Raw genomic sequence first — 24,183 nt, 5'->3', positions numbered from 1 at the left:
ATCTCTCTCTCTCTCAAAAAATAAATGAACATTAAAAAAATAAAATAAAAATTTTAAAATAAAAAAATAAAACAAGTTGGAAACGGTCTCTGCCCACAAAGACCAGGCACTTACAGAGAACTTCATGCTCCTGGAACCCAAGGATTTAAAAAAATTAAATTAAAATAAATTAAAATAAAATAAAATAAAATAAAATAAATAAAGTAAAATAAAGGAACATTCTGTTATGTTTCCTTTCCTGTTTTTTCCACAATAATGAATTTATACCATTGGCTCCAAATCTGTTCAGAAGTTACCCAATGCCACAAATCTTTATCCCAAAAAAAGAATATAAATATGGAATAGAAACCAATTTTTTTTTAATTCTGGTTGACAAAAATTGGCACAAGTGAAATAGGACATATCAGTAAATTCTAAAATAGAAGATTTTCGTATAGTATGTAGTTTCCTAACATCAATTGATACTGGCTGGGGCACAGCAATTTTTTGTGTTTACCTGTGTGTAACATGTACATTTTTCTTAATTTTTTTAATGTCTATTTATTTTTGAGAGAGAGACAGAGACAGAGTGTGAGTGGGGGAGGGGCAGAGAGAGAGGGAGACACAGACTACAAAGCAAGCTCCAGGTTCTGAGCTCTCAGCACAGAGCCTGACATGGGACTTGAACTCATGAACGGCAAGATCTATGACCTAAGCCGAAGTCAAAAACTCAACCGACTGAGCCCCCCAGGTGCCCCCATAAATTTTAAGCTGCAGAGAATCACTAGCAAGTTGGTACGTCTGCTGTGAAGCAACAACTATTCTGTGATAACCCTCTATTAAAACCTTGACAGTGTGTTTATTCTATTAGAAATCTGGAAAGTCACTGCAAGAATTGGACTAGGTTTTCAGTAGCCTAGTTTAACTTGTCAAAAAAAACACACACACACACACACACACACACACACACACACAGAAAAAGTGGAGTAAAGGCAAAATTCATAAACTACCTTGGACTAAAGTTAACAAATCAACTCCTAGCCATAAAATAAACTTGTAAGATAGAAAAGACTTCCTCAAATGACATCTTTTGAAATCAAATTATTATGAAACTGAATCTAGACAAGTGTGGAGAACCTAAAGCAAAAAGATAAAAGTAGACACGCACACAGTGTGTGTGGGTGGGTGTTAAAATTTGCAAGTGAATGCTATAAACAGAATAAAACAATGGCTATGGAACGTTGCATTTGACAGACTGACAGTTAGGAAAAGAAGAACCATATGGCTGGCTTGGTCCTAACTCCGTCTTGGAAAAGAAGGACACTTTATCTATTCTACCTAAAAATAGCTGGGTAGTGATAGTCAAACATTTAGCAGAGGAGCCATTGTATTCACGTGTTAGCCCTGGATTCCTGCCACCACAGCTAAAACCGTCCTAGAAGCTCGCGAGTCAGCTGTGAGGAGATTTGGAACTCCGCTGACCCGTTTGAAACTGCTGTGGTTTCAAGAGTCAACAGATACTATCGTAATTTGTGGGTGAGGGGCACAAGCTCAAATAAATCCCAAACACACCTATGTGTGCTCCTCATGTTGGCCAGCCTCGGGGCTCCATCCCTGCCTTCTTCTCTTTCCTCTTGCTCCATGAACGAGCTTTACAAGCCATCTCTAAGCTGAGGACTCTAACGTTACATCGAATAGCTGGGCTCAAACACTTTAGAATCACCTTTGACTCCTTGGCACGGAGGGAATGTCTGTTGGCTCTGGCTTCCAAATGCTTCTACAAATGACCACTTCTCACCACCTCTAGGGCTCATTCCTGCTGTGGGCTCTGCCCTCCTGGTTACCTGGACGGCTGCCACAACCTCCTAACCGGTCCCTTGGCCACTTCACAGTATTCTCCAAACGGCAGCCAGCGTGGTCCTCACCCGGACTGATGCTGTCTCCCTCTACTGCAACCATCCATCGATTCTCCACTTCACTGGAAAAAAGCCCAAGTGCTTTCAGTGGCCCTAGAGGCAGTGGTGCACACTGTGATGTGTTGCCCAAGTCCCCTTCCAGAAAACTTCTTACCTGGCTGCTCGAAGTGCTGCAGTAGACGGACCTCAACTGTCAGCATCCTTGGGGATGCCGAAGAGTCACCTCACACGAGGTCACAGAGCCTTCCCAGGGCAGCGTGCATCCAGTGACTGAGTGATGTGGGGTCACCAAGGCCCAACACAGGGCCACTCAGGCCATTCTCAGTTCAGGGCCTCATGGGGCCAGGCCTGCACTTCAGCTCGACCTTCTGTCCCACCCCTTTCCACAAATCTAGATACCAACAAGCACCCCCTGATCAAGAACTGGTGAACAAGACACCACCTCTGAGTCTGTTTCTGAAGAAGCCAGCCTGCAGTGACAATCAGACGTGACCTGGCCCCCTCAGCCCCTCTGACTAACCAGCATCCCCCCTCGCCCTGCTCCAAAGCACACTGGCCTTCACTGTTTCTGCTCAAGGACTGGCACGCTCCTGTCTTAAGGTCCTGGCCTGGCTGCCCCTTCTGCGTAGAACACACTTCCCTGGATATATGCACCGCTTCTTCCCTCACCTCCTTCCTGCTTTGCTTAAATGTCACCTTCCAAATGCACCTGCACAAACCACCCAGTTAAGGCAAGAAACGAGGAAAAATATAAGGAAGGGCGGTTCTCATTCTCCTAATGTCTTTGCTTACCCTTCTGGGGACTGATCCCATTTTGAAGAGACGACTTCACCCATTTACAAAGGAGCTTGAAAACTGCTGTTCTAAATACATAAAAGCAGTGCAGTTGTGAAGAACACAGGCCCTAGGGGCACCTGGGTGACTCAGTCGGTTAAGCGTCTAGACTCTTGACTTCGGCTCAGGTCATGATCTCACAGCTTGTGAGATCGAACCCCCGGCAGGCTCTGTGCTGACAGTGCGGAGTCTGCTTGGGATTCTCTCTCTCCCTCTCTCTCTACCCCTCCCCTGCTCATGTACGCATGCTCACTCACTCTCTCTCACTCTCTGTCTCAAAATAAATAAATAAACTTAAAGAACACAGGCCCTCTTCTCAGACAAGCTTGGTCTGAGGCCCACCCTCTGGAGCTGTGTGCTTGGGGCAGGTGACCACCCTCACAGCCCCGGCAAGGCTGCATGTGAGGCAGGGATAATGATAGTCCCTAGACTTCCTAGAAAAGTTGTGAGGATCACACAACTTTATGTAGCAATGGACTGTGAAAACCAGAAAAGACCACATAAATGTCAGGAGTCCCTGGGAGACAGCCCTGTGGGGTGCACAGCCAAAAACCCATTGGGAGTACATCAGCCTCCTTCTTACACATCAGGATCCTAGGAAGTCCTTCTGTCAGCTCTGCTGGACCCTGAGTGGCTGACAACTTCCAGCAAAGCACAGGGCTGGGCTTAGGAGAAGAAGTACCAGCCTGAGGAACATCACAAAAGTGATAACCACCAACCAATGGAGTCTGAACCACTGGTACAGAATCCTCGTTTTTTACCCTCCTCGCACTGACTTTAATTACATCGGTCTTTGTTCTAATCTCTAAGGTCTGTGTGAAGAAAATCATGTAGGATTTCAGGTATCCAGGTCTATATATGTGCATCAGAAAAGCTTTAAACTTTAAAACCAGCCCTGTATCTGGTGATTTGAGTTTAGGAGCCCAAATCTTTTCATGTGTATTTTCAACCCAAAGTTTTTATATTTATTTCTCTCTCTGTGATACAACATAACTGTACATGGCTTGAAAATTAAACAATTACTTCTCCAAAATCTCAACTGTGTTAATGCTGGCCTCCAGTCATTTTTCATTTACTAGAATGAAATGTCCTTGCCTGTAACCTCAGCTCCACATGCATGATTGATTTCAGAGGCTGTGCTCGAGGCCTACCCTGCCAAGGAGAGACCATCGACCACCTATAAGGTGGCACTAAGGAAAACCACAAAATTAATCTCCTAGTTACCATTATATTATGTATCTGCCTTTTCAGATTTACTTGCAGATCCCATTGTAATCCATTTCTTTATTTCTAAAGAATCAGATAAGCTCATGTCTAAAGCAATAGCAATGTTCATTTTAGAGATATTAAAAATTATCCTACAATTACACATTAAAAACAATAGTACCATTTAATAAAATGATAATAATAATAAATGGTGCTATTGAGGGATAAGAAAAGTCGACTGTGTCCTAACCAATGACCACACGGTACGGCTTAGCCATCTTCTAGACTCAGGTGCTATATGTGGGAAAATTCCTGTCTGGGGTGAGGCAAGTGTATGAGGCAAGTGACTTGGGAAAGTCACTGCTACATCAGATCATCCAGGGTCTTCTTTAAAGGAACACTCTTCTGGAAACCACCTTTCCTTTCCTTGCACTCCTCCGGCTTTTCTTCACAGCTTTATACAACTTAATATTCAGGCTGGGGAAACTGGAAATCTCCTCCAGGTCAAATAACTCCTTAAATCTATCTACAAATTTATTTTCTTTCTCCAACCTGAATTTCATGACCCAGAGGATGACGGTAGTTTCTTTGCACAGATGGTCAAAGGTAATGAGGAGTTCTTCCAGGAAAGGATGAGCGTAGACAACATCAGCTGCCAGGATGTAGTCAAAATTGTTGGAAGATCTGGGGAAGTTCTCATCTAAAGCTACACCCCAGGAGAGTTCTTTAACCTGAGGCAAATGCTTACATTTCATTTTGGTGTTTCGGGAAATATTATATTGCAGGTTTCCAAGTAATTCAGGTAAATCTGTGGCAGTCACATGTGCACCTATGAAACAAAGAACAGTAGGAAAAGTAACCCTCGAGGGATAAGGTAAAGCAATCAGGTTTCAGGCCAACATGCATTTACAATTCTGCACAATCGCTAACCCCACGGAAAAGACTGGTCACTACACACAGGAAGGAAATCTCTTCAAAACAGATGCTAAAGTAGCCTTATACATCCCCTTAAAAAAAATTAGATTCCCATGGTACTTTTGCACTCCATTGCATTTTCTGTTCTCCTGGGGTTTTTGTTTTATTATTATTTCTGTTGTTATTTTCTATTTACTATACGCTAGGAGAAAAATAATCTAGAGAAAGGGAAAAGTCAAAGGATTTGGAAACTCCTGCATCAAAAACCATAAAATACCTAGGAATAAATCTAGCCAAAGAGATAAAAAATCTATACACTGAAAACTATAGAAAGCTTATGAAAGAAATTGAAGAAGACACAAAAAAATGGAAAAAAGATTCCATGCTCCTGGATAGGAAAAACAAATATTGATAAAACGTCAACACTACCCGAAGCAATCTACATATTCAATGCAATACGTATCAAAATAACACCAGCATTCCTCACAGAGCTAGAACAAATAATCCTAAAATTTGTATGGAACCAGAAAAGACCCCGAATAGCCAAGCAATCTTGAAAAAGAAAACCAAAGCTGGAAGCATCACAATCCCAGACTTCAAGTTGTATAACAAAGCTGTAATCATCAAGATAGTATGGTACTGGCACAAAAATAGGCACTCAGATCAATGGAACAGAATAGAAAACCCAGAAATGGACCCACAAGTGTATGGCCAACTAATCTTTGACAAAGCAGGAAAGAATATCCAATGGAATAAAGACAGTCTCTTCAGCAAGTGGTGCTGGGAAAACTGGATAGCGACATGCAGAATGAACCTGGACCACTTTCTTACACCAGACACCAAAATAAACTCAAAATGGATGAAAGACCTCAATGTAAGACAATGTAAGGAAGCCATCAAAATCCTCAAGGAGAAAGCAGGCAAAAACCTCTTTGATCCTGGCCGTAGCAACTTCTTACTCAACACGTCTCCAGAGGCAAGGGAAACAAAAGCAAAAATGAAATATTGGGACCTCATCAAAATAAAAAATCTCTCACAGCCAAGGAAACAATCAGCAAAACTAAAAGGCAACCGACAGAATAGGAGAAGATATTTGCAAATGACATATCAGACAAAAGGTTAGGATCCAAAATCTATAAAGAACTTATCAAACTCAATACCCAAACAGTGAATAATCCAGTGAAGAAATGGTCAGAAGACATGAATAGACATTTCTCCAAAGAAGACATCCAGATGGCCAGCCGACACATGAAAAAATGCTCCACATCACTCATCCACAAGGAAATACAAATCAAAACCACAATGAGATACCACCTCACACCTGTCAGAATGGCTAACATTAACAACTCAGGCAACAACATGTTGGCAAGGATGCGGAGAGAGAGGATCTCTTGCACTGCTGGTGGGAATGCAAGCTGGTGGAGCCACTCTGGAAAACAGTATGGAGGCTCCTCAAAAAATTAAAAATAGAACTACCCTACGACCCAGCAATTGCACTACTAGGCATTTATCCATGGGATACAGGTGTGCTGTTTCGAAGGGACACATGCACCCCCATGTTTATAGCAGCACTATAAACAATAGCCAAAGTATGGAAAGAGCCCAAATATCCATCGTTGGATGAATGGATAAAGAAGATGTGGTATATATGTACAATGGAGTATTACTCATCAATCAAAAAGGATGAAATCTTGCCATTTGCAACTGTGTGGATGAAACTAGAGGGTATTAATGCAAACAAAATTAGAGAAAGACAAATATCATTTGGCTTCATTCATATGAAGAATTTAAGATACAAAACAGATGAACATAAGGGAAGGGAAGCAAAAATAATATAAAAACAGGGAGGGAGACAAAATATAAGAGACTCTTAAATATGGAGAATAAACAGAGGGTTGCCGGAGGGGTTGTGGGAGGAGGGATGGGCTAAATGCGTAAGGGACATTAAGGAATATACTCCTGAAATCATTGTTACACTATATGCTAACTAACTTGGATGTAAATTTAAAAATAAATAAATTAAAAATAAAATAATAAAAATTAAAGAAAAAAGTATTTGGAACCCTCAATGGAAAAATCAGAAGTCACTGCTGAAATAGGTTATTTCAGTACATAGGTTATTTGCTAAAAGAATGCTGAGCCCAAGTCATGTGAACCGAAATGAGGGTATATTACATGGGCATTCTATCATTGAACAGGAGGCACTCAGGTGCAGAAAGAATTTTTAATGTAATTACATTGGAAATGTCATGACATCCATGTTTATGCCCAAGTTTCAGCTTGACCACTTTACAAATATGAATCTTCCCATCAAAAGATGTTTAAAACCTAGCCCTGACACACACATAGTGTTCCTACAGCCAAGGACCACAGATGCAGGACAGAATACTCGTATGAAGAAGATGTGCACAGCCTCTGAGTGAAAAGCGAATAGTAGTGGTCATTTTCAGGAAGAAATTGGAAGAGGCAAAATTGTAAAAACCAATAACCAATAAATTTGGCCCTTAAAGTAAAATTTGAGCAGTAGCAGAGACTGAATATAACGTGTAAATAAATCTAGGGACTGGCCAATTCCACATCATCAGACAAGAAAAGACTGGTGTAAGAAATAAGAAAGCAGAACTGGGAGAGAAGTATAGCACAGCCCAGACCAGTTAAGAAACCACTCCTTAGTCACGATGACAAGTTTCTCTGGCCATTGATTATGTTTTGTGGGAAATATGAAACATGCGTATCATTGGTAGAATCAGAGAAATATGAATTGTCACATTCTAGTGTGGGTGGGTCTATCATTTTCAACAAATCTCTTTAAAATCCCAAGATCAGGAAGACCTCCTCCCACCACCACCCCCAACTTCCCAGAGTGAATATGAACTACCTGACTATGAAGATCTTTGTGTCTAGAGAGCAGAACACCATCTGTCTCCATCTTTTGTTATTTGTGTTGTTATACAAGTAGCCTAAAAGGACCAATTATTTTTAATGGAACAAATGACTTTCTGAAGCACAAATGTGCTCCTGATCAGGAAGCCTTTGGGTACAAATCCAGTAGTACCTCTGAGTACCCATACTAAATGGAATACTGACTTCAGAAAGCAATATCTGAAGAAGCAATTTTAAAATATATATGGAAGACTTCAAGGGTCCTATATTTCCCCAGCATTTAGAAAATTGTAAATTGCTAAATTTTGAATTCCTCTCAAGATTGTAGACTGGCAGGTGTGCACTTCTAAAGATCAAGAAAAGCAAGACAGACTTGGGGAGCACCCATCAGAGAAGGCAGCTAAACAGAGGCAATGCAACAGGTAACAACAAGAGAGGAAGTGAAGCAGGCTCAGGCGTATGTAGAGACTGTCACACATTCCATGAGACAAGGGAACACTGGTAAGAGAAGAAGGGGTCCCAGAAAAAGAACAGAGATGAGCTGGGAAAAGAAATTCAAGGGGAAACACCTAAAATTAGAAGCAGACATGATTGATAATACTCCTTCTCTCTTCCAACAGGTGCTTTTTCACGAAAGCACAGGGCTCCAAAACCCAAAAGGAATATCTGGCTGCTCAGGAATGTTGAAACAGGGCTACCATTTAAACAAAGATGGCCAGAGCCAGCGCAAGACATCCCCCTGGGCCTTGTATCCCACATGACTCCCCTAGCAGCCAGGAGGCCTGAACACAGCTCCCAGTTACAATACACTCGTGACTTGGTTCTCCATGAGAAGAATTAATACAACTTCACAGAAAATTCTGAAAGAAACCAGTAAGGTGACTTTAAAATTGGCAGTGTTTCAGAATGCCTGGGTGACTCAGTCGCTTAAGTGTCTGGCTCTTGGTTTCAGCTCAGGTCATGATCTCGCGGTTTCATGAGTTCGAGCCCCACATCAAACTCTGCGCTGACAGTGTAGAGCCTGCTTGAGATTCTCTCTCTCCCTCTCTGCCCCTCCCCACTCGCTGTCTCTGTCTCTGTCTCAAAACAAACAAACAAAAAAATAAATAAATAAAATTGGCAGTGTTTCTTGATGAAGCCCATTCAAACAATTAAGGAGCTAAAAATTAGCCTAGGTTATAGTAAACTAGACAGCAAAAGCAAGTAATTGCATCTGATCATGTAATTCTCTGACCCCATTCAATCAAGAGTCCTTACTTACCAAGTAAACTTGCCACGATGGAGACCAGCCCTGTTCCAGCTCCAATTTCAATCACATTTTTGTCAACCATATTATAGTGCTTTACATTTGTTTCCAGAAAATAGCATAGAACAAGGGCCTATGAAAGTTAAAAAAAAAAAAAAAAAAGTGCTCGGCAAGTAACAACAGAAACTGAAATTAAAGTCTATTAGATAAATACACCATATACACTAATACTATATGTATGTACATGTGTGAACATGTGTGTGTATACGTACACATCACAACAGAGGTACATCCTCCAACAGGTTCAATATTTAGGCTAGAAAAAGTCCTTGGGTACTGTTGGGGAGATAAGAGAAATGAAACTATGGAACTCAATTGTGTAGGTTTGATTATCTTTAAATTTTTTTTAATATTTTTTCTTTTTATTTTTGAGAGAGAGACAGAGCAGAAGAAGGGGGCGGGTGGAGAGAGGGAGACACAGAATCTGAAGCAGGCTCCAGGCTCTGAGCTGTCAGCACAGAGCCCAACACGGGGCTCAAACTCATGAACTGCAAGATCATGACCTGAGCCTAAGTCAGATGCTCAACCAGCTGAGTCACCCAGATGCCCCTGATTATCTTTAAAGACAGCAACTTCTGGGGTGCCTGGGTGGCTCAGTCAGTTGAATGACCAACTTCCGCTCAGGTCATGATCATGGCTCGTAGGTTCAAGGCCCGTTTCAGGCTCTGTGCTGACAGTGACGCCTGCTTGGGATTCTCTCTCTCTGCCCCTCCTCTACTCGTGCTCTCTCAAAAATAAATAAACATTTTTAAAAAATAAAATAAAACAAAGAAAGCAACTTCTAATAATAATAGTCATTTCAAAGAAGTGTGTGGGATTGGGGCAGACAGTGGTAGGGGGTGGTCTGTCCCCTTCATGGACAATTGGTAAAGGATTGGTGACATTTTAGAACACTCTGCATGTTGAGACTAATGGATTTCATTATGACTATTTAACTCAAATGGAGCCAGTTTTAATGGGAAATAAAAATGTTTGCTATTGTAAACTCCAATGGTCACAAAACACTGGCAGTGTAAACAGTGCTTGTTGTCAATCAACCCTTCAAGTCAAAAATAGAACTGATTGCTGGAAGTGTTTTCCCAAGTTTTAGTGCTGTTTGAGGTCATAAACTAGAACAATAGAACCTATTTTCTTTCTTCCAAATAGTACACAGTAATGAACAAAACTGGCTGAAAAACCATTGAAAGGTAGCAAATTCTATGTGAAATTATACCGATGGCCAAACGACAGCACCGTAAGAATCCATGGCTTCAGTAATTCGAATTTCATGACCAACAAAATGAAATCCCTCCCAGGAGGTGGTTGTTATTAAACTTGGAACAAAACATCTTGCCATGATCTCTGCAACCACTTTCTTGCTGTCATCATCTCTCTTCTCTGAAAGGAAAAGAAGAAGTTAATGGTTGTGATTGTTGTGTTAGTAAAAACCAGGAAAAAGAACTGATGGAAATGTAGCATTTCTACTTATTCTAAGTTACTTTTGAATATCCATTGACCTTATCTGCAGTATAATAGCAAGGTGAACTATTTTAAAATAACTCATACTACAAGCTAACATTTCATATGTCCACAGCTTTCTGATTTTCACAAAAGTTGAAATCACCATTATTCATTTCTGCAAAGCCATGTGAAACAAACAATAATTGATATTTTTTTAAAAAGCAATGATTTTCAAAGGCTACCAATCTATTTATCTAAAACAAGAGAAAGATTGGCGATGAAACATAAGATCTTGACTATTCATATTGGCTACACAATGCAATTGCAGCTATTTCAAAAATGCATCATAGTATTCCCTTTATGACAAAAGATATTCAATACCACCCAACAATATACCCTTGTATTATTTTATTATTACTTATTTTAAGTACATTACTTTGGGGCAATTAACGGCATCTTAATATCCAGGACACTGCATAAGGTTCATAGGCAACATCACCAGTTACTGAGCACATTTTAAACATGCCAGACCATGTTAAATATATTATATATGTTACTTCATGTAATTTCTTTTATTTCATGTAATTTTTGCAACAGTTTTGTGAGGTAAGGCATTATTCTTTGTACTTTTACAGATAACAAAACTAAAATTCAGAGAGCTTTATTAACTTGACCAAGCTCATGCAACTTGTAAATGAAGGAGCTAAATCTGAATTCTTTTGGTGGCTCCAAAGCTCCTTCTCTACTCCTAAAAAGCTATAATGTAACTTTTAAAAACTAGCCATCTCTAAGAACTTAACAAATTAGTTACGGAGCAAGATACACACCTCTAAGTCTCTATTTCCTTATTTGTAAAACGTGACAGAAGAATCTACATCAAATAGTGTTGGGAGCTTTAAATAAGATGATTCATGTAAAGTGCTTAGCACCTTGACTGCTACCTAAAGCTTGATAAATTATTATCATTATTATAACTGTTATTGTACTTTGGTCATGAAACTAATAATATAACAAGATCACCATGTAAACAAAAATACTGGATTGTGAGGTACCAGACAGAAAATTCTATACTTCCTCATAGAAGCAGAGAGTAGAACGGTGATTGCCAGGGGCAGGGCTAGGGGCAAGGGGGAGATAGTGGTCAAAGGGTACAAAGTTTCCTTTATGCAAGATGAATAGTTCTAGAGATCCAATGTAGAGCATGGTGACTACAGTTAATAATAATGTATACTTGAAATTTGCTAAGAGAGTAGATCTTAAGTGTTCTTATAAAAAGAAAAACAGTAACAACGTGAAGTGATGGATATGTTAATTAGCTTGTCATGTTCATTTCTATATATCTATACATATAGACATATATATCTATTTTACATATATGTAATATATATACATATATACATACATATATATAATATATATCTATACATATATATAATATATAAGGGTGTGTGTATGTATATATATGTATACATATATATATCTCAAAACATCAATCATACATCTTAAATGTATATAACCTCTATTTAATAGTCGATTATGCCTCAGTAAAGCTGGGGAATAAAAGAAAATTCCAGAGTTAAATAAAGAAGGGGTAACTCACCATGGTGGTGGTTACTAAGGGATGTCTTCACAAAGGAACTGTCTTAAGTTTAACCTTTGATCTATGATTTGCATTAACGGAGAAGCTATTTATTTCTTATACCAATCGTTAAATTCCATTGACTTTTCAAGTCTTGTTTCTGTGCTTTTGAGTCTGGCTAGTCCTTCTGGCCACTTCCCCCACCTCAGCACTGAATCCGGGTCTAGTTCTCTTCAACATAGTTCTTAACAGGTAAAAGAAGAAGGAGGGGAGGGGAGGGGAGGGAAGAGGAGGAGAGGGGAGGGGAGGGGAGGGAAGGAAGGGAGGGGAGGGGGGTGGCGGGGAAGGAGGAGGGAGGGGGAGGGGGAGGGGAGGAGGGGAGGAGAAGGGAAGGGGGAGGGGGAGGGGAGGAGGGGAGGAGAAGGGAAGGGGGAGGGGAGGAGGGGAGGAGAAGGGAAGGGGGAGGGGAGGAGGGGAGGAGAAGGGAAGGGGGAGGGGAGGAGGGGAGGAGAAGGGAAGGGGGAGGGGAGGAGGGGAGGGGAGGAGGGGAGGGGAGGGGAGGGAGGGAGGAGAAGGGAAGGGGGAGGGGAGGAGGGGAGGGGAGGAGGGGAGGGGAGGGGAGGGAGGGAGGGAGGGGAGGAAGGAAGGAAGGAAGGAAGGAAGGAAGGAAGGAACATACAGACAGATATACATACAACAGTGGAGTCTTGCCTGATGAGAGTGCATCATGACCTGATGGGGATGATTAACTCACACCTCAGTCCTGAGATCCAAAAATAAGCAAGTAAATAAACAAATAACAAATACAAGTATTTCCAAAAAACTGGGAGCAGTATAAAAACTTCTCTTTCTGGTCTTCATAGAAAATAAGCTCCTGCTAGAAAATTTATTTCCCAAATCTCAAAAAGTTAAAAACTTTCACAGTTTCCAACATTGCAACTATTCAAAGTTTTAAAACAGATGCACCACTCAAAATTAAAATGTCACAGAATCCTAGAATGTCAAGATGGAAAACACCTCAGATACCTTCTAGCCGAACCTTACACCTAATTTGGGAACCTCATGTTCCTGTTGGGTGTAAACTACATAGTCCGCTTGTGCAACCTCTTTCAGCATTTCCAATGAAGATAAATGTGCTACTTCACGAGGTGCATTTAGAAAATGTGACTATTGAAAATTCTTCTCAATATTAAGCCAAAATCTGACACCAATTTTTGTGTCTATTATTCCTAAAAGTAAGCTTCATGGTGAGCAAACTTCTATTTTTAAAATGTGTTCCAAAATTTTAGCAAAGGTGAAAATATGCAAATACATACATGGCCCCAGTGCCAGTCTTAAAAATTCTGGACTCAAGAGTATGTGAAAGCCTCAAGTGGCTTTCAAACTTCTCCATTGCACTGAGGCAAGAATAGAAGTGAGAGTCTTGAGTCCCTGAGTCCTAAGAGAAGATGTTATTGCCAGCTCTGTCCTCTTAGCTTCAGTAACATCATTCCCTAGTGTTCGGGGAGCAGAATGGCAAGATGGAGGTAGATCAAGTTTGACATTGTTGAAAACTTTCTTCAGAGGCCACAGTCACAGGAAGGACTTCCTGTCAACATGATTTCCCGTCCTAAATTCTGTGATCCTTCAGTAGAGTCCTTCCAAGGATCCACACAGAACCAGGTATCACCCCCAAAACACTCTAACTTAACAGCACACTATAGGAAGGACCCAGTCTACACTCCAGTCTACAGCACCACAAACACTGACCCTTGGCAGAGATCTAGAAAAACTTAAGAAATGAAAAACCAATACTTGTAGTAAAAGCCACCCTTGTAATCAATCGCACTGCACTTTTTCAATGATGGCATGCATTCACATGCAAGAAGGACTCTAAGAACCAAATAATGTTGGTAATATGCTTTTCTTGAACTTTAACTTTCATCTCATTATATTCACATGCCTTGCTAAAATGGGGTAGGGAAGGAGGCAGATTTGCTGTGGATGTTCTTTAGGGAAAAGCAGAGAACATTAATTGCTTCCCTGACCTTTAGCTGAATGTGCCTTCTTGGACCTCCTAGCATACTCTCTGTAAATGCAGTGCTTTCTGAGAAGTTACCCAAGGTATCAGGGATTAATAGATGTTAGAGTACACTAAATCCCAGGAGTGTCTCCTAAAGTTCCAATCTTTGATATAAAAACTTTGCCAGTGAATATTTACTGCTACAGCCTGACATCTCTGACGTTGCACTTTCTTTTAAAGGTTAGTAGACCAGATTAGTGCTGCTGTCCTAACAAGAGTGTAATAGCAAATGATTCCTGTTTTTTACAGTCTTTCTAAATAAACAAAACTAGTCATTTTTTTAAGAATGACTACAACTTTATCTTCATAAAGAAGTGAGATCTAAAAATATAGATGTGAATATATTATTATAATCAAATTATTTACACTTTCCAAAATAAAGGATCTCCAAAGAGATTAATGAAACAATAGCCACTATTAATTGCTTATATACTTAAAAGAGTACAACTCTACCCATATGTGGTCATTCAAAATTAATTATATACCTAGGATGCTATGTATCATACAGAAAATATTGTCAGGTTGAATAAAATTTAATTGATAATGTTTTATATTAATATTCTCTTCTACATTTAAATAATATACAAATACTATAAGCATTCCTTAAGAAGTAAGTCTCAGAAAAATTTAGTATAATTTATAACACGAAACTACAATGTACCAAATTTGGCTCTTTAAAATAATTTGTCTAGATGTAATATGTAGGATTTTAAAAGTTGGGACACCTGGGTGGCTCAGTCAGTTAAGAGTCTGACTTCCACTCAGGTCATGATCTCACTGTTGAGTTCGAGCCCCATGTCAGGCTCTGTGCTGACAGCTCAGAGCCTGAAGCCTACTTTGGATTTTGTGTCTTCTTCTCTCTCTGCCCCTCCCCCGCTCATGCTCTGTCTCTCTGTTTATCAAAACTGAGTAAATGTTAAAAAAAAAAAAAAGCAAATACACCCACCCACACACATGCAGTTATTTCTATCTTAAAACTTTGCTGTTTTTCAGCATAAACTTCTATTTAAAGATTTAAATAACAATTTTAACAGTAGTTATTTATTTAAATCAAAAGACATGTTTAATATTAAGTTTTAGCAATATCACCGCTTTGATGACAAGAGCCTCTGAACTGAAATCCAGTGGAAAGAGCTGCGTTAGTTATAAGGGCATTCTTACATAAAACTTGTAATAAAAAGGAGAAATCTATCCTGCAAACATAATATTCAAAGAATATGTTTTTTAAAATACATGCTTATGTGGCGCCTGGGTGGCTCAGTCCATTGAGTGTCCGACTTCATCTCAGGTCATGATCTCACGGTTCCTGGGTTCGAGCCCTGAATCGGGCTGTGTGCTGACAGCTCAGAGCCTGGAGCCTGCTTCAGATTCTGTGTGTCTCTCTCTGCCCCTTCCCCGCTCTCTCATGCGCTCACGCGCGCTCTCTCTCTCTCAAAAATAAACGTTTAAAAACAATTTTTAATAAAATAAAATGAATGCTTAGTTATTTGTTGAATATGGGAATGAATCTTAAGAAGATTAATGAATCAATAGATATTCTTTGGCCTTTAGTTAAGATTTGAAGAGAAATTTTTTCCAAAAAGTAGTATCGTTATCATACAATGGAATTCTAATTTATATTTCTGAAGAATATTTTTTCCACACATATTCTCCCCTTGTTACCTAGCACTTAGGCCCTGGGACAAGTAACTAAAACTGAGTCATGTTACACAAAATGTTGAATCTTGACTTTCCGATACGAAAAGCAGAAAGCTTCTGATTATCTTTACTTTTAGATAAAAGTTATCTACTATAATCTTAAGAGTATTATTAATGAATTTAATATTGAAAGAAATATCAAAACAAATTATAAATAAAACATAATTAAGACAGCATTACAATTAACTATGTTGCTATTTCAGGCTTACCTATTTGAATGCTCTTTGATACAAAAAAGTCTTAAGCACCATTTTCCTGCTATTAAAATCTTTGCTGACAGCGAATAAAATCTACCAGGTGCTCTTGTTCTCCTGAGAATTAAAGGTGTTTCAAGTATGAAGTGAAAATTAGCAGAATTCTGCTACATTATGATGATGCTTTTCTTAAGAGGAAAATTCACTTCAGAGACTGGATTGTAGTAAGCCTTCAAAAACAGGAGCTCTGTCTAGATTCTTCTCTTTTATACTTTTAAGGTCAATAACAACAGTAATAAATGGAAGGGTCAGATCACAGAAGTACAACCTCCCCCCCCCCAAAAAAAATGCCTTTAATAGCTCTGACAGGTGAATTTAAGCTTCCATTTAAGGGTTGTCATGAAAACCCGTCAGCAAAATTTAAAGTAAAAACCCCTCTACTAAATGAAAGAGCCTTGTCATTCAACTGAATCTTCTATTCAAAGGTGAATGTCATGTGCTTTTTAGAAATAGCTAGAGATTAAAAAAAAAAAAAGATGTTAAAGATTTTATTTTCCAATTAGTAAATGGTCACAGGCTAACCTGAAAGAATTCTGGATGTCTCAGCAATGTCAAGGTCTTGGGCCTGATGTTAAAACTAATCCCCGAGAAGATTTCACAAATATTTTTTGTCTGGAGTTCTGCTTAGTTTCAAGAATATACAGAGGCGGTCACTTTGATGCAGTGGATCAGATGAGGTTACATTTACAGAAGAAAGACAATTCGCCCTTTACTAGATGGCTCAGCATGCAAATGGAAAGGAAAAAAAGAACCAAAATTAGTTGTACTCAAAGTTTGCTTGCTGGGATCCCCATGGGGACAGACACCTAAACAAATGTGAATGAAGTGTGACAAGCACAATAAAAAGTATTTCTAAAGTGCTCTGGGAAGCACCAGTAGTGGGCGAATCTGGAGAAGCTGTTCTCAAGGAGGAGGGAAGAGGTAGGTGGCCAGGCAGAGAAGGGAGGAAGCAAGGTCAAGGGAGAGGAAAGTGCCCGGGGAGTGGTCAAAAGCCCCCCAGAGTTGGTGTAAAAGGTGCATGTTGGGGTGCTGTAGAAAATAAGTGGTTGCAGGGACAGGTTGGGGTTGGACTTGTGGGGACAAAGGGAACAAGTGTGTGCTTCTCAGGTGAGGAGCTGTGGCAGGAATTGACAGGAGCAAATTTAGCTCTGACAGCAGCAGTGAAGGCTAGGTGGAAGCTGATTAGTAGAACACGATTGCAATGATCCTGGCAAGAGCCGCAAGAGTTGAACTAGGGAGACACTGGGTCCAGGAGCCAAGCCTGCTTTCGCGAGCTGTAGAAGTTGTGGTAGATCCTCCCCTCGAGGGTAGCAATGGACATGCAAACGTGACACTCACTCTGGTGTTCTGAAGACGTCTGAGGCAGACTGTTATTTAAGAGTTATGTTTATTCAACACGTGGAGGATGTGTCAGTTTAGCAAATAGTTGTTCAGGCTGCTTATGAATGATTTCTCACATTAGTAATTATATGTGCGGTCGTACTCCCCCTACTACGTAAAATTTATCACCTCAGACTATAGTTTGATATGTCCCCTAAACAGCAATACAATTACTAAAACTTTCTTCTTTATATATTAAGGTAATGTGGCTTATAAAAGCCATTGACCCAACTCTGGAAAGATTTATAAAGATGCTTGTGGAAGGTTTTCACCTGATATCCCTACAGAATACAGTATACTTGGTTCTGAAAAGAATCAACTGACTGGGGACCAGAAACAGATCATTCCTAATGAGCAAACTGTAAGTCCAGCCAATAGCCCCAGTTAGAGCTAATTCATTCATCCACTCATTTTACTGAGTACCTGGGCACTATGAATATAAAGATAGGGTAACACACACCTGTTATAATAGAGATCTAACTAGTTCACTCAAAAATAGAAAGAGAAAGCTCAGGAAAGCAGGACCTGAGCCCTGATGATTATGAGTCCTGGAGTCAAATGAGAGAGGGCAAGACGTCATGCAGAGAAAACAACATGTGCAAAGGCCCATTGGCAAAGACTCTTGACCAATTTTCCGGTTTAGGAAACTCTGAGAACTAAAATGTAGGATGAGTGGGGGTGGGGGGCGGGGGGTAGCAGGAAATAAAATTCTTAGGTCATGCTAAGAAGTCTTGATTTTGTCCTATTGAAAAGAATGAGACACTGAGGAATTTTAAGCACAAGGCAAATGTGACAAGATTTGAATTTTTGAAAAGATCCTGCAGCTATAAAGAAAGATGTACAGAAGATAAGGAGGGGGAGCTGGCCTAGAGTAGGGGCAGCCAGGTGGAAGACAGCTATGACAGTCATGAGAAGAAATAATAAACACCTGAATCAAGGTGACTGACGCTGTCAGGGGGCATGAGGAGTCGGGAAACAGGAGTCGGTAAAATTGATGGGAGATAGTGATGAAGGGTATAAGGAAGGACCAGGCTGATTCCAGATTTCTGGGTAGCCAGGGAATGATGTTGCCATAAACTGAGACAGAAAAGATAGGTTGGGTGGGGGTGTAAATCTGCAAAAGGCAAAAAAATCATGCAGATTATCCTGCAGTAGGACATGCTAGCCACAGAGCTGTGTTGTTCAGACTAAGGGAGCCTGCCGCCGGGACCATAGCTGCCTGACAGCTCCCGCTGTGTCCCTCAGAAGCCATGTCTCCCCTTGGGGCTACCCGCTAAAGCCAGCCCGCTCCCATTCCACAGATGACCTGTACCTAGTGGGTGCCTCGCTCCCTCTCCTCTCGAACACGTCAGACCTGCACCGTGATCTGATGGCTTCCCCCTGCCCACTTCTGTTCCTTCCTTCCTTATTCTCCACAAACACTTCCCCTGGTAAATCTCCTGCAACATTTAATCCCATTTTGGTATCTGCTCTGATCTGATACGGCAGTAAGGCTGATTTGGGAGTCGTGCACAGAAATCACTGAGCCTTGGGTTAGGACTAACCTGTTCCAAGACTATTTTGTAACACATTGCTATGCGGGCTAACAGCTGGAGAGTGGCTGTTGAGAGGTAGGCAACATAAGATATTTTGAAAAGTTAATGTGGATGAGGTGTTACGCGGCTTGGACTCTTGATGTAGCATTAGAAACCAGATAGAGGATGTTTTAGGATCTACCACAGTCCTAACTTTAATCTGTGTATAATTTAGGTGACATCCTAGAATTCTTGGACCTTCAGGACAGTGGCAAAATAGAAGAACTGGGCTATGGGTTTGCTCCATCTTTTCCAAGCACAAGACACTTAAGTTTAAGAGTGAGGACAGGGAAAGTCAATATCCTTTAGCACCCAAGAAGTGAGTGTTCCACTGGTTAGTGGAAGTCTTTCCAACAAAATGCCATCTGATTCTCATGCCCCAGCAGCACACACTTACTCTGCCTGTGAACATATTTTTAAAGCTTTAATTGGCTCTGTAGATGATTATGGGGTGTGTTTTCTCATGTTATAAAATATTTTAATACTAGTTCTGTCTCAACCTTACCTTGAACCCCTTCCACTTCCTTTGTAACTTGCCAAATTATTGTATGCACAGTTGAAACCAAGTATTGTTACTAATGATAATGATAATGACGAAATTTTATTCATAAACTGCACAGAAATCGCATCTTCATTCAAATCACCTAAATGGCTGGATTTTCCAAGTGATCATGACTTTAAATGTTTAGGTTTGCAAAAATCACTACAGTAAAACTGTTTGTGTAGAAGCCACGTAGGCTGCCAACACTGGGCACCCACCCAGCTCTCTTGGCCTAAAGATATGCTCACCTAGGTAGAGGCCACCTGGTATGCCTAAAAAAGGAAAAATTAAAAAAGCAGAACTACATTTCATAGAAAACTTCCACAGTGTATAGACAAAGGAGAGAGAAGAAGAAAGAAGCCAAGATAATTAAATTTGTATGACAAATGTTCTACAAAAACATAGTAGTCACTCCTCCAAGGCAGTCAAGAGTGTCTGTCTGCACTTTTATCTCAAGGCAATGGGGACAGTTGCATTACACAACCCATGAAAAGTCACTCTTGATACTTAAAATGATGTAAAAATCAATTTCAAATAACTACTATTGCAGCAGAATTCAAACTTAAATTCCTCTATCCTCAGAGATCAAATTGCATGATGTACTTTTCTCTAATTAATACATCAGAGGAACCATAAACACAGACTTAAAATGTTTTTCTGTAAGTCTAAATCACCTTTCATGCAGGCATTTATAAAAACTTGCAGCCCTACCTAAAACTACTTTTATCTCTCCTCCTATCTAAAAAGAAATAACTTAGAAATCACAGTCATGTATTTAGTGTGTAGCACGTGAGGAAAAATTTATTCTACTTTTTCGTATTTGAAAAAGACTCCAAGTACTTAGCAAGTCTATATATCTAATTTGTCTGTCAAAATTATCTATAACATATCATCAGGACCATAGGTACAGCAGTAGACATCACACATTATTATAGATTTTTTCAGGTTAGCAAATACAAGCCAAGATACAATATGCAATTGATAAGTCCTAGTTCTCTTTAAGACATTAGGGAACACTGGGGTGCCTGGGTGGCTCAGTCAGTTAAGCAACTGACCCTTGATTTCAGCTTAGGTCATGATCTCATGGTTTGTGAGTTCGAGCCCTGAGTCGGGCTCCACACTGACAGTGCAGAGGCCGCTTGGATCCTCTCTCCCTGTCTCTCTACCCCTCCCTGCCTCTCTCTCTCAAAAATAAACTTAAAAAAAAAAAAAAAAAAAAGATGCTGGGGTGCCTGGGTGGCTCAGTCAGTTAAGTATCCAACCCTTGATTTGGGGCCAGGTCATGATCTCATAGTCATGAGATCAAGCCCCGCACTGGGCTCCACACTGGGCGTGGAGCCTGCTTGGGATTCTCTCTCTCATAAATAAATAAATAAACTTAAAACAAAAAAGGCAAGACATTAGTAAATACCACAAACGTAAGCACTTATATTCTATTAGTTGTTTCTCTTCTTAGAATTGGCTAAATTACATAAAGAAACATAAAATAATTTACCTTTTTGAGTTCCTGAATCCATTAAGTGATGAACTAATGGATGGCTATATATTGACGTTTTCTTGATCATTTCTTGAAAACTAGGCAAATAATATAATAAAATATCAAATGGTAATAATTCAAAAGTGTGTTAAGTGCTTTTATATTTACCTAATAAAGCTTAAGTAACATCAAATCTAGTATAGAAAATTCAATTAAAATTTCATATATTGATAAATCAGGATTTAAGATAGACCACCAAAACACAATCTATGCAATACAAATAAAAATTCGGACAGAGAAGAGTCAGAAGTTTCAGAAGCTACTGGAGAAAGAAAACATCCTTCACCAGGGACTACCTTAGCTATCACAAAAAAAGGCATCATCTTTATACTGACTGGTCAGATAGCAATCTTAACATTTAAGAGGTGATTAAAACATTGGGAGAAAATGGATTTTGTTCAGTGTAGTGAAAACCACAGTTTTCATCTGAAACAGCAGTAGATATAAAGTTCACTTGTTTCCATCACTGTATTAGTAGGAAGTACCCAGGTTCTAATAGCTCAACCACCAAATGGGCTTTTTAAGTAGCTTCTACTTTGAAGAACCAAATATGTTTAAAATTAATTATTCTGTGCCTCTCAAATAGAGCATATCCTGTGAACAAGCTGAAACAAGCTGTTATTCCAATTTAGGGAAGAAATGATTTGATGTTTTTCATCTCAGTTTTGGCTCCTATCATACATAATCCCTGTAATACCATGGAGTTATACAGCACTCCGTTCTTCCGGGGATCCCCAATCACTTTTCACAGCCACCACATTTTTCTTTGCAGTATGCCTCAATAAGTTAGAAGACCAATTATTTTCCCTACAGTTGACAAAGAAAACAAAAAGTCAAATGACATCCCCGCGATCGCTGGTGAAACAACAGCAACAGTGGCCACACGTTCTGTCCCCGACTTCGTTCCTCTTCCACTAAAAGACGCAGTGTTTATTACACGTGTCTGCCTAAAGCTCAACATTTATTAAATGTGAAATCCAGGGGCGCCTGGGTGGCGCAGTCGGTTAAGCGTCCGACTTCAGCCAGGTCACGATCTCGCGGTCCGTGAGTTCGAGCCCCGCGTCGGGCTCTGGGCTGATGGCTCAGAGCCTGGAGCCTGTTTCCGATTCTGTGTCTCCCTCTCTCTCTGCCCCTCCCCCGTTCATGCTCTGTCTCTCTCTGTCCCAAAAATAAATAAACGTTGGAAAAAAAATTTTTAAAAAAAAATAAATGTGAAATCCAGACATACCTAAACAGGTGGGCTGAGTTTCTAGAAGTTTAAAAAGTATCATCCACAACTTTTGTTTTGCTGGAGAGACCACTGAGGATGCATGAAAGGCGAGCCCAGAAGCACGCAGTTTGCTACTGTATACACTGGCAGCGAGTCCTTGTGGAAGGGATTAGAATCCTGACAGCTGCGGCTTTGGGAGCCTCTGGGTATACAGCAAGGAGGCTGGAATGCCTGTAAACAAGGGGGCTGAAGAACAGCAGGAACATTCCATGCGCGTGTCTCATGAGTAGAGCTAGAGCCAGTAGGCGAATATAAACCACTTGGACAGGTCCGTGAAGACTATGTGAGCAAAGTGATCCATTTTTGAACCTCAATGCCAAGAGTTATGTAAGACTTCACAGCTGTAATGTCCTGTGACGCAGAGGCCGCGGACTGTTTAGGTCACCTGCGCGGGTGTGAACATCATTTTTAGAATCACACAACCACGCCAGAATGTTAGAGAATGTGCTCTGGGCACAGGCATCAAGTTTCAATTCCTTCCTGCTCAGACTAAATAGGAAGGCTGAGGGTGCATGTTCCCTGTGCACCTGCACATGTATACACCTGGCTGCACTTCAGAGCACGTATACATTTCCCCAGGCACTGAAAATGCCCTTAAAAAGAAGTTACGATAGGTAACAAAATAGAGCAATATTATTAAGGTAAACAAAACTAGTGGACTGTGGGTAGATCTTCTAAGAAATACATTATATACCATGATGTATATACAAAGTTGACTTGGGGTCATGTTAATATATTGGACAGGACTAGCAGTCTGGGAACCTAATTTTAATTAGTCCTGTCAATAATCTGCTTGTGATTTTAAGCATTTAGTTAATGTGTTCCTTGGTTCTCTCATCTATAAAACAGGGATGTAAAAGGTACGCAGTATTTGTGGGATGAAAAAATGGCAGGTAAAAAAAAATATTCCACAAACTGCAAAATCCTAAACAATGAAAACTATTATTCATAGGTGGTTAATTCTAGGCAGAGGGCATTCTCTCTCTTTGGCTTTCTTTAAAACAAGAATAAAGAACCATTTGGTGAATAAAAATCACCTGTCTAGGGGCGACTGGGTGACTCAGGTAAGCGTTAGACTTTGGCCCAAGTCATGATCTTGTAGTACATGAGCTCAAGCCCCGCGTCCGGCTCTGTGCTGACAACTCACAGCCTGGAGCCTGCTTCGGATTCTGTGTCTCCCTCTCTCTCTGCTCCTCCCCCGCTCACGTTTGGTCTCTCTCTCAAAAATAAAGAAACATTAAAAAAAATTTTTTTTTTTTTAAACAGAACCTGCCTTTTTCAAGGGGTTGTTTAAAAGATCACGAGACCGGGGCGCCTGGGTGGCGCAGTCGGTTAAGCGTCCGACTTCAGCCAGGTCACGATCTCGCGGTCCGTGAGTTCGAGCCCCGCATCAGGCTCTGGGCTGATGGCTCAGAGCCTGGAGCCTGTTTCCGATTCTGTGTCTCCCTCTCTCTCTGCCCCTCCCCCGTTCATGCTCTGTCTCTCTCTGTCCCAAAAATAAGTATACGTTGGAAAAAAAAATTAAAAAAAAAAAAAAGATCACGAGACCTCAGTGCTGGATTTCTTAAGAGGCAGAATCCCTAAATCGATGATTTAAAGTGACATGGTAACAATGATCACTTCAGTTACACTGAACTGTCTGAAAAGTACATGGATACTTCTGCCTCCAACTGTAAGTAGCTTATAGCCTACCTCTGCTTCTGAGAACTAGAAAAGCAAATTACACACACACACACACACACACACACACACACACGAGAGGTCATCAGAGAGTTGTCAAGGCAACCAAGAATTCCAGGCTTTTGCTGA

The 24,183-nt window shown here is 40.3% G+C and overlaps 1 protein-coding gene across 1 annotated transcript; it reads right to left on the bottom strand.

Moving 5' to 3' along the window:
• Positions 1-3,948: 3,948 nt before the first annotated feature.
• On the bottom strand, positions 3,949-21,132 carry LOC124516167 (putative methyltransferase-like protein 21E). Its single transcript, XM_047085401.1, has 4 exons — positions 21,063-21,132; positions 10,253-10,416; positions 8,995-9,112; positions 3,949-4,764 (listed from the first exon to the last, which is right to left on the bottom strand). The coding sequence occupies exons 1-4, from the start codon at positions 21,130-21,132 to the stop codon at positions 4,325-4,327; spliced, it is 792 nt and encodes a 263-aa protein (XP_046941357.1). The 3' UTR covers positions 3,949-4,324.
• Positions 21,133-24,183: the final 3,051 nt, after the last annotated feature.

Source organism: Lynx rufus, unplaced genomic scaffold, assembly GCF_022079265.1.
Source record: "Lynx rufus isolate CCGP_SWC_20201006 ecotype Redwood Valley unplaced genomic scaffold, mLynRuf1.p SCAF_1, whole genome shotgun sequence".
Lineage (NCBI taxonomy): Eukaryota > Metazoa > Chordata > Mammalia > Carnivora > Felidae > Lynx > Lynx rufus.
This window is presented reverse-complemented; position numbering and strand designations above follow the sequence as displayed.